Source organism: Rhagoletis pomonella, unplaced genomic scaffold (assembly GCF_013731165.1).
Source record: "Rhagoletis pomonella isolate Grant_MI unplaced genomic scaffold, Rhpom_1.0 Rhpom_scaffold_00011, whole genome shotgun sequence".
Classification (NCBI taxonomy): Eukaryota; Metazoa; Arthropoda; class Insecta; order Diptera; family Tephritidae; genus Rhagoletis; species Rhagoletis pomonella.
The window spans coordinates 22,300,661-22,310,920 of NW_023458565.1; the positions used below are offsets into that span (position 1 = coordinate 22,300,661).

The window sequence follows — 10,260 nt, forward strand, 5'->3', positions numbered from 1 at the left end:
ATATGGAACATTTGCAAGCGTATAATCGCAAGCTGCTGGAAAATATTTTACCTGTGCATGTTGCGGAACATTTTCTGAGTCGGGAAAAGAATATCGATGTAAGTACCTTTGGTTGGATTGTACATATGCATATTTTTTGTAACTTTGATTTGAAGAATATATTTTTTGAACATTCCGTGCTTACTCTCTGATAAACAGCGACAATAGAATTTAAATCGATATATAAAAAAATTTAAACTGAAGCCGAATTTACACTACACTGAGAATAGACTTTAGTTACGTCAACCAAATATGTTTCTCTCAATACATGATTTGGATATTAGTACAGTCATGCGTAGAATATTAACACCACCAAGCAAAATCCTGTATTTTACTTTAAAATCCTGTATTTTACATAAACATTTAATTAAACATAAAATTGTACTTTATCATTTACTATTTATCCCGGAAAAGTCAAATTCGTACGTACGTACATGGCGTATGAGTAACATTCTCATCTCGTCTGAGTAACTCATACGCCACGTACGTACTAACGTACGACTTTAACATTTCAGTGATAAATGGTAAATCCAATATGCAGCCGCCATTTTTTATGAACCCGGATTGATTTTTTTTAAACGAATCTAGGTGATTCTAATTTTTCTGCCGCCATATTGGATCCGCATTTTAAATTTTTAAAACAGTCCCCACATTCATAATCAGAAACCCGTTGGAAAGTATGGTTGGACTAGAGTTCGATATATCCAAAGCTAAGGAGACTGACCACAGAGTTGAAACATCTAACAAATTATTCCTTACATGCATAAAAAAAAAAATCTCTGCGTTAATCTCATTTACTTCACAATTTAATCTACGCTAAATCTCCTTTTGACTAATAAATTCCAAATTATGAGTACGTACATACAAGCTATCACGGTATTATAAAGAAGATTTTATACAAATATATTTATATACGTAATACATACTTTTAATATATACAACATATACATATATGCACAATAACGCATTCATGTATGTACGTACATGCATATGTATGTATCGTCTCTATGCTGAATGCCATAAATTAAAATTTTTTTCCCTACTTTTCTTTTTCTTTACGCTGCCACATCAACGGTTGACAACCACTGCATTTTCCATGAAACATCAACACAACCACTAAATCAACACTTCACTGACACTTGATTAACGCCACTAACGCCACCAACAAATACCAAATAATCTGCAACAACAACTATAACACCATGTTTGCTGCATGCACTATGGATTGTGCTGGTGCTGCATTGCTGCTGGCACGGATGGCCTCTTTCATATTGCCGCCCACGCACGCCAACACTGTCATCATCACATCGAATGCCAACAACTCTGGCTGGTGTTGCTGGCGACATTTAATAATGGCGTAAAATAACGTAGGATCTCTACCATGAGCAATGTGATAGTGTGTGTATACTGTTTGCGTCGATACCGAATTTTTCGGAGTTCTATGTTGAATTAGAAGGTAATAATGAGGGCGTGGAATGTTTGCGTCTACTCAACGAGATTATCGCCGATTTTGACGAGTTGCTAAGTGAGGAACGTTTTCGGTGAGTTTGTGGCATAAATATGTAAGTGACATGCTTTTAACACGTCATAAATGTCTATTTGTGGTCTATGACAAACTGTTTGTTTGGTAGTTTTAATTGTAAGAATACTAAAAACTCTGAACTGCACTGCATTATTTAAAGCTTAAGTCTAGCAATGGCTGGTAAATTTCAAATCATGCAGCCAAGTCCGTTGGTATATGGAGAAATAATATATGTATACACATTTTTGTTTTAAAAATTTTTTTTGTTCATTCAAAAAAGTTAGGTTTTATTGCTATATATCAAAAGTCTTTACTTTGCAAGATATTTTTTATTTTTATTTAAACCAATGACAAAAATTAAAAAAAAAACTCCCTCAGGGAACAATTTATTAGGTTCTAGTGGGTTGTGTGCAGCTCTCAAGAAAAACGAAAAATTCATATAAAATGACACACAAGAAATGGAAATGAAATTTTATTCTATCAAAACTTTTTAAAACAGTATGCAGCTCTCAAGAAAAAAATGCTGTTATAATTATCATGATAAAAATATAGTAAGGTAGAACCGCTGAGAGTCACTTTTAAAATTCTTGACGTTTCCAAACAATTTAATTTTTAAATTTACTCACAACTCACACACACATTTTCATTTTCAATCTCAAGCAACAACAATTTCGAACAATTTCAATTTTTTGTTTTCACTTTTATATGATTTTAAAATGTTGGCAAACTTCAAAAAAAAATCATGGCCGACAAATTGAGAGAACGGTTATACCTTGCTATGTTTTTATCATGATAATTATTTCTTTAAAAGAATTAAGAGCAACAGCAAAGTACTTTTTCAAGCAAGAGAGACAAAGAAAAATATTTCTTGTGATTTTTCTTGAGAACTTCAGAGAGCCCTTATGAAACGAAATAATACCAACATTGAACAATTTAAAAAAGTACAGAAATTGGGGAAACTACGAGGTTAAAAAAAATGCCACAAAAATTTTTTTCCAAAATCTTAAACATCATAAAATGTGTTCCTCTATTTTTTAAGCAAGAAAAATACTCTATTCCGAAGCTAATATTAGATATACCGTCGCACTATCTGCATGATTTTAAATGGATCCAGGCTATTATATATTGAATTTTAATTAAATTAATTTTCTTTGTTTCTGTATCTCTTCGTTTAGCTACATTGAAAAGATTAAAAGTACTGGTGCAACATATATGGCCGCTTCTGGTTTAACGGCAAATACTTGTAATCAAGTGAACTTTTGTCATGTTACCGCTATGGCAGAGTATGCATTGCAATTATTTGATAAAATCGAAGAGGTTAATACACATTCGTTCAACAATTTTCGGCTGCGTATAGGTAAGAAAACATAAACTTAAGTTTTGCTTTCGCTACGGCGAATTCAAAGGCGCGCTTACGTATGGATATGGTGAGATATGATAAAATGCGTTTATGTATGTACGATATGAAAACTCTTCGCGAATTTTTTTGTAAATTTTTGAACACTTGAAATTAAGGACAAAATAGATTATTAGAAGAATAAATAAAGTCGAAGGACAGCATTAAGAAATATGGTACGGATGGTCACCATAAATATTTCACTCATTTTCAAATCAATAAAAACATCATAAAAACTAAGCAATTACCTTTTCTTAAAATTTCGAGTAAAGTTTTGAAATTTTAATAACAATCATTTGCTTATTTTTTGTGCATGCGGCCCAATATCACGGTTTGCACGAGTAGCTAATTGTCCTCATTAAAAATGGCGCCTTAAATGTCAGCCTTCAAATGCCAGATATATGTATATTAGCAAATCTTACGAGTAGCTACATTCTTCGACAAAACTTGTCTTTGGTCAAAAATGGTGGGACACTTATCTAAGATATTGCTTTATCTTCAGTTTTGCATAAAGAACAAAATTCCATCGCGAAATTGTATTCATATGATATATTAAAAAAGTCAAAATGACAACTTGTGCTCATGTACCCGTAGTTGTGTATGTAACGTATACACCCAGTAACACCATACACTGCCAGAAAACACGTTTGTACATATGTATATAATGATTTCTTCATGTATGTAAAAATCTCATAAACAATTTCGAGTGTGCCAATACAAATTGTAAAACTAGAATTTTTTTCGCAAATCATTGGCATCTTATAATCATTTCAATTTTTTTCATTTGCTTTTATTACTCTAGATTGGTTCGTTTTGGCAAGAAGAATATTTCCACCTTTTAATGTTGGCATTCTTATGCCGAAATTCCACTAGGCATTAAAATGACTTAACGTAATGACAAAAATATTTTTAATGCCCAAGTTTGCCATTAAAATTTTTGCCGTTTAATGCCTAGTAGAAATCCAGCATTAAACTTTTAAAATTAAAAAAAAACATTAAATTGGAAAAATTACAAAATAGCTGTAATTTTTTAATTTGGTGGCACACTCTTGAAACTTCACAGATATGCTTTATTTGATGCAAACTTTCATTGCCTCTAATATGAATATTGTATTTGAAAACTTCCCAAAGTTATTAAAAAAAAAACATTATAATTTTTTCGAGGTGCAATAAAAAAATTGGTGAAGGCCAAAATTTGTCAAATACTTGATTTATTTCTTATTGCACTTGTTTCTGGAACTCCAACTGCAAGAAGAATGCTTTAGCGTTTTTTTTTTCTGCCGAGAGAAGGGAGTGACACTTATAAAAACAACTCTTGAGATTTTTTTCATATATGGGCATCAACACCCCATAGTGAAAAAAATCCGCAGAGACCTTTCATGTGACACACTAGTTATTCATTGATTGATGATAAAGTGACCGCATATCTAACAGTCCCTTAATAACCCCATCTCTTCAATACAGTTATTTATAACTTATCTTTGTTTATCTTTTCTCCTTTTAAGGTATAAATATCGGGCCTGTTGTGGCTGGTGTTATTGGAGCGCGTAAGCCGCAATATGATATTTGGGGAAATGCCGTAAATGTGGCGTCACGCATGGACTCTACTGGGTTGCCAGATCATATACAGGTAATTCGTTATTAATTGCTACGGAATCGCTGGATGCAAACTAACTCCACAAAGCCTATTAAATATTGTTGAATACAAAGCTATGAATATTCTTTCCCGCAACAAGAGCAAATATTTACTTACATACTTAGGCACATAAGATGCTCACAAAATTTCAAAGAAATAAATAATATTGATTATTGCTTTATGTGGCGATTGAGTTAGAGTTTAATAAACAAAATAGGATGAAACAGTAAAATATGTATTGATGTATTGTGGTAGCTAAACAAATATCATTCATCATGGCCAAAAAATAATTTTAGTCATACAAAAAGATGAATGCTGCTTGACAAAGCACTACCACACAATGAATATACAATATTAAATTGCCAATCTTTATGCGATATGAATTGGTACAGCTGGTTCAGCTAAAGCTTTTGTTTAGCTTACATATACATACATATGTAACAATAAATAGAAACTATTAATATCCAAATAACTATGTATGTATGTATGTATATACTTTAGGGCAGTCCTGCCCAACGCTGTATGAACTCCTTAAGCAAGCGCTCTGTGCTTGGCATGTCTGCTTTAGGGTGTCCTAGAATATAAGTGATGCATTTTTTCTGAGAATTTCGATACGCATACTCTCAAAGCTGTTTTCTTTTGACCTAACTAACATATATACAAATGTATAAAGTTTTATTGCTGTAGAATGACGATAACCCGCGGCGACTTGAAGTTGAAGTTTTGATGCAGAACTTGTACTGGGATAACCGTTTTAAATCAGTTTAAGAAACACCCATCTAACGGTCGCTCTTTAGTTTCAATCAATGTCGCTAGGGAGACTACCGTTTCAGTTGTAGACTTTAGGCAAAACTTCCTAAGCATAGTTAAGCTTTCGTTTCAGGAAAACAAGACTGCCGACTCTAATGCATTAACTCGTGCTACAGCAACTTCAAGACTAGCTTTTTTATCGATCACAGCTTTATACTGGAGTTAGACGATGTGCACTACGACCTTAGGTCTATTGTGCCCTCCAGAGCTCATCATAACCCCACGTCCAGCCCTAGTGCTCTGATGAAACCGAGCAGTTTCGAGGGCGGCCACAATCGTCTCATTTGTGTTAGTCTTCTTCTCGTCGTGAGGTTTCAGGTGGTCGTCTGGACTCTTCCCCAGGGTATGCATATGGGCCCGCAGGCTGCAGTGACCCATTAGCAGTCCTGTTTTGAAGTTGAAATTAGTTTTATCCTGGCTCTTTTGAGGTTAAAATTTCCTAGAAGTCCTTTCGCCTGTCTTATTCCAGACGTGTTATCCCAATGTACTCGACTTAGCTAAGGTTTTTCTTCTCTAGGAAGGTTTCTGTTTCCATAGGGCGAATGGCTGCTGCTTTTCTAGCTAGTCTGTTAGCCAGCAGATGCACTATGTTGTGTTCCCCCAGGGTGTTCAATTCCATTACACATTTCCATATAACCCGTGCTTTAATCTCATGCGGCGATACGGCTATTAGTGCAGCCTGACTTGTCGCAGGTAGATGACACATGTGATGTCTTTTTGATTGTTTCTGCACAATTACTTCCGCACAAAATTTGCTGGCAAAAACATCCGCTTAAAAGAGTCTAGGGTAGTTCGCCAAGAGAATGGAGTTCTTGGTTTTGGGGCCGTATATTCCTTCCACTATACCGCCGCTCATGAGATCACCACTTACAAAAAAGGTAAATTTCTTTTATAATTAGTACTTATAGATTGTGAAAAGGATCAGAGAAGCAGGCGTTCACTTTCAAACACAGGTGGTTAATGCCACGCCACAACATGCTGCTTAGGAAGTCTCGAGATGTAGATTACTTCTTCAATCCGTCCATACAAAACTAATTTAAAAAGCTAGCGCAAAAAAAATGGAATTGATCGGTTGGAGAAATCTAGCTAACCAACTTTTACAAAGAAAATGCGTTCAAAGTTAAAAAAAATAATAAATAAATTTCTATTCTATTAACTCCCTCTTCTCGAGCTAAAAGAATGAAGATAAAGGTTCACTGAAATTTTATATCTAAAGGTTATCCTTACTAATATTATAAAACCGAAAGTGAGTTTGTTTGTTTATTATGCTTTCACGCTTTAACTACTCAACCGATCATCATGAAATTTTGTGCACACTGGTGGAGGCGTGGCACCTCCCATACAAACGGAATTTTTCATACTGCATATCTTAGGATATATTTGTGATAGAGTACTAGAACTTGGTGTGGAGATATATAAAATCAATACCACACTTATGGAGGAGGGATGCCACCTGTTTAAAAAATCAAATTCAACTTGAATTAAGCGAATTACTTATTTCAAAATTATATAAAAAAAAATTAATGCCAATAGGCTTAAAAAAGTTGTAGTTTGAAAATATATTGAAAAGGGTTGCCACAAATTTAAATAAATTATTTGAAAGCTAATTGAAAAATTAAAATATGGCTGTCAAATGAAAGATTGTTTAGAAACCTTCACATTAAAAATTTAGAATATTAACGGGTGGTAACCCGTTAAAAAATTAAATTCTATTAATTTGAATGAATCACTACAATATGGGTATCAATCGAAAGGCTTTTGATAAGGGTTTTACTTCTTAACTAGCTGTAGGAGGGTTGCCACCTGTTTGGAAAATCATATGCTACTTGAACTAAGGGAATTAGGTTATTATAATATGTATCACAATATGAGTGTCAGACGAAAGGGGTTTAATAAGGTTATAGTTGGAAGATATTTTGAAAAGTGTTGCCACCTGTTTTAAAAGTCGAATTTAATTAATTATGCTCAAGTTAAGGTGTCAAATTTAAGAGCTTGAACATATAGAATTTTGTGGGGGTATTTGAAGGGGGTTGTCACCTGTTTTAAAACTACATTCAAATACAATTAAATGATATATTACAATATAGGTTTTAAACGAAAGACTATTGAAAAGTCTTTATTTCTAAGCTACAAATGTATTGCAGTGTTTCCATAATTTAAACTTCAAATTTAGCTTGAATTATAGGAATTAGGTAAGTTTAATAAATACATAATACATACATATCGTCACCTAAGGGTGAAAAGATGCCAAGACGAAAAATCGATGTAGTTACGTATTACCTGCCATTCTGCATCAAAGATAAAATTTCGAAAAAATGGACTTGGCACCTTTTCACCTTTAGGTTATGAATCACAATATGAGTATCAGACAACGAGGTTTAAAAAGGTTGCCAACTGTTTAAACAGTTAAATTCAAACTATTCAATAATTTCAATGAATTATTAAAATATGGCTGAAAGGGCTTCATTCTATAGGTACTACATCTAAGGAAGAAAAAGTATCACAAGTGAGAAGGTTAAAAAAGTTTTAGTTTGAAAATTGAATTGAAAAATTGTAAAAAAATTTAAATCCTCCTGTTTTTGGCATAGTTTAAGTATGTTGAGTTTTATTGAAACAAATCAGACTTTATGTAGCACTCTATTTCATACACTCAGCGAAGCGAGTTAGGGCGATCTGCTCATATATAAAATTGGACTACCCTAAGTTGGTCACAATGAATTTCCACTGTATTGTGTATAAACAGAGGCCAAGAAAGTCGGTGACATTATTTATTCACGTAAATATTTTGCTGCTCTTTCTCTCTCTCCCCCTGCAGAATGGATACAGTCAGATGCTTTTGTATTATCTCGCAGCGAAACTTATTTTGCTTTCTTATTACTTGAGTTCCCACGTGGGCTGAGGCGTATGAGTGACTTTGTTTATTAAGATGCCGTCTGCAGTTGTGCTTTCCTGATGCTCCTCACTTGCATGTACATACATACAATCTACATATAGATACACGCATAAATAATAGGAATGCGATTTTTGCCGCTTTACTGATTTTGCAATCAACTCGTCAACATATTTACGCAATTTCCGCATTTTCATAGTTCTTTTTGTTTGCCTTTTTTGCACTCTTCACGCCAGGTCACACAAGAGGTATATCAAATTCTGGTCGGACGCGGCTTTGAGCTTACCTGCCGCGGTAGTGTTAACGTCAAGGGCAAAGGCTCTATGATTACATACTTTTTGAAAGGAAAGTCAGCGCAGCTACCAGCGCTGGAGGCAAACCATATCAATGCGATGCCGAAGACAATAAATGAAGCAACTGGCACTGCAGCAGCTGTGGAGGCCGAGAAAAATAATAAGAATATTGATTTGGCTAATTGTGGCACAGTGATATCGCCCATCAAAGAAAGCACAAAGCCACTATCTGACACCCAACTAGAAGAGAAAAAGTCTGAGTTTATATCATCTCCACCACAAGTATCAGCGGAGGAGGCAGCACCACTTTCCTCGTCTCCTCCAATCGATCAAACGAACAAAGTCATCACAGACTCTGGCGACGATCTCTCACCCGATTCGGAGCTAAATTCCTACATGCAGAGTGCCACCGCACAGCGCCGAAAGTCGCTCTGCCGCCAACACAACATATCCTCCTCCTTTGGCAACACAACCAGCTCTAGTTCTGCACTCACGCCCTCAGCACTCTCAAGCAGTTCGAGCGTGGTTACTATAGCCATTTTACCAGCAATTGCCAAAGCTGGCTCCTCGTCCATGGAGAACTCCATGGAGGGTACTATGGGCAGCAGCTCAATGAATACCACCACATCTGCCAACTCGACCAGCGGGCGCAGCAACAGCCAACCGCGTACCTGTGTCGATGAACTGAAGGAGGCATTCAAAGATGAAAACGAAAAGCCACCACTCAAAGACTCAATTGAAAATCTACAAATTTTACTACAAAATAATATCAGCCTTTCGGATCTCAGCAATAAGCAGCAATTGAATCTACGATCAAGCGATGCCAAAATGCAGCAACTGAAAAAGGAAACCATTGTCACATTCCGCACGGAGACCGCTGCACGTCGACAACGCAAATCAATTACAACGATCGCTACGACAATGCAGCTACGCAGCTTTGACGAATATATTACATCTGGCACAAGTACAACCACCACAGGTGTGCTCAGCAGTGCGCAAAGGTTGAATGATGGCGCGCCAAAAGGTGACAACGACAATGACGATGAATATAATAGAGTAGTTTGTAACGGCGTAAATCAACGCCCGCACGACTGGTCCAATCGTCTGGGGCTCGATACGCATCGCAGTCCTATAAGAAGTTCACAGTCGATGAGTCCCATCGGATTGGTGGGAAGCGAAGTGTTTGTGCTGCCCAATAGCCGTAGCATGATTGTGTTCAGCAGCAGTGGCAGCAGCAGCAGTAGCGGCGGTGGCGGTGGCGGCGGTGGCGGCGCTGTTGGAAGTACGAGTAGTGGCAGCAGTGCGACGAGCGCCAACAACACCATCGCTTATATGCTGCAGGATGTGAGCACTTAAGGCGTCTGTCTACTAGACTCTAGCGAAGGCTAGGGTGTATACATATTTGGCGGGCGAAACACCTGGATTATGTTTGTAAGTTAATGCATAATTAAAGTGAATGAATCTCATTTTAGCTTTTAATATGTAAGTATTTACAAGTGTACCATGTAATTATGTAAATGCATTTTTATGTAAGTATTACTATTATACAGAAGAAACATATTTAAGAGTATTCGTAGATAAGTGAGGAGCTAACAGTAAATGTTTACATATTTTAGAGAAGGTAATAAAGTTTATATTTAAGTAAGTAGATTTATTAAACAGAGTGTAAATATG

At 35.7% G+C, this 10,260-nt stretch overlaps 1 protein-coding gene across 1 annotated transcript in view; it reads left to right on the forward strand.

Moving 5' to 3' along the window:
• LOC118747223 overlaps positions 1 to 9,942 on the forward strand; it is a gene marked incomplete in the record, with an annotated part of 110,204 nt that extends 100,262 nt beyond the window's left edge. Inside the window, 4 exon segments of the mRNA XM_036481211.1 lie at positions 1,411 to 1,580; positions 2,737 to 2,918; positions 4,463 to 4,587; positions 8,530 to 9,942. Coding sequence (XP_036337104.1) covers positions 1,411 to 1,580; positions 2,737 to 2,918; positions 4,463 to 4,587; positions 8,530 to 9,942 — 1,890 coding nt within the window.
• Between the last annotated feature and the right edge of the window lie 318 nt (positions 9,943 to 10,260).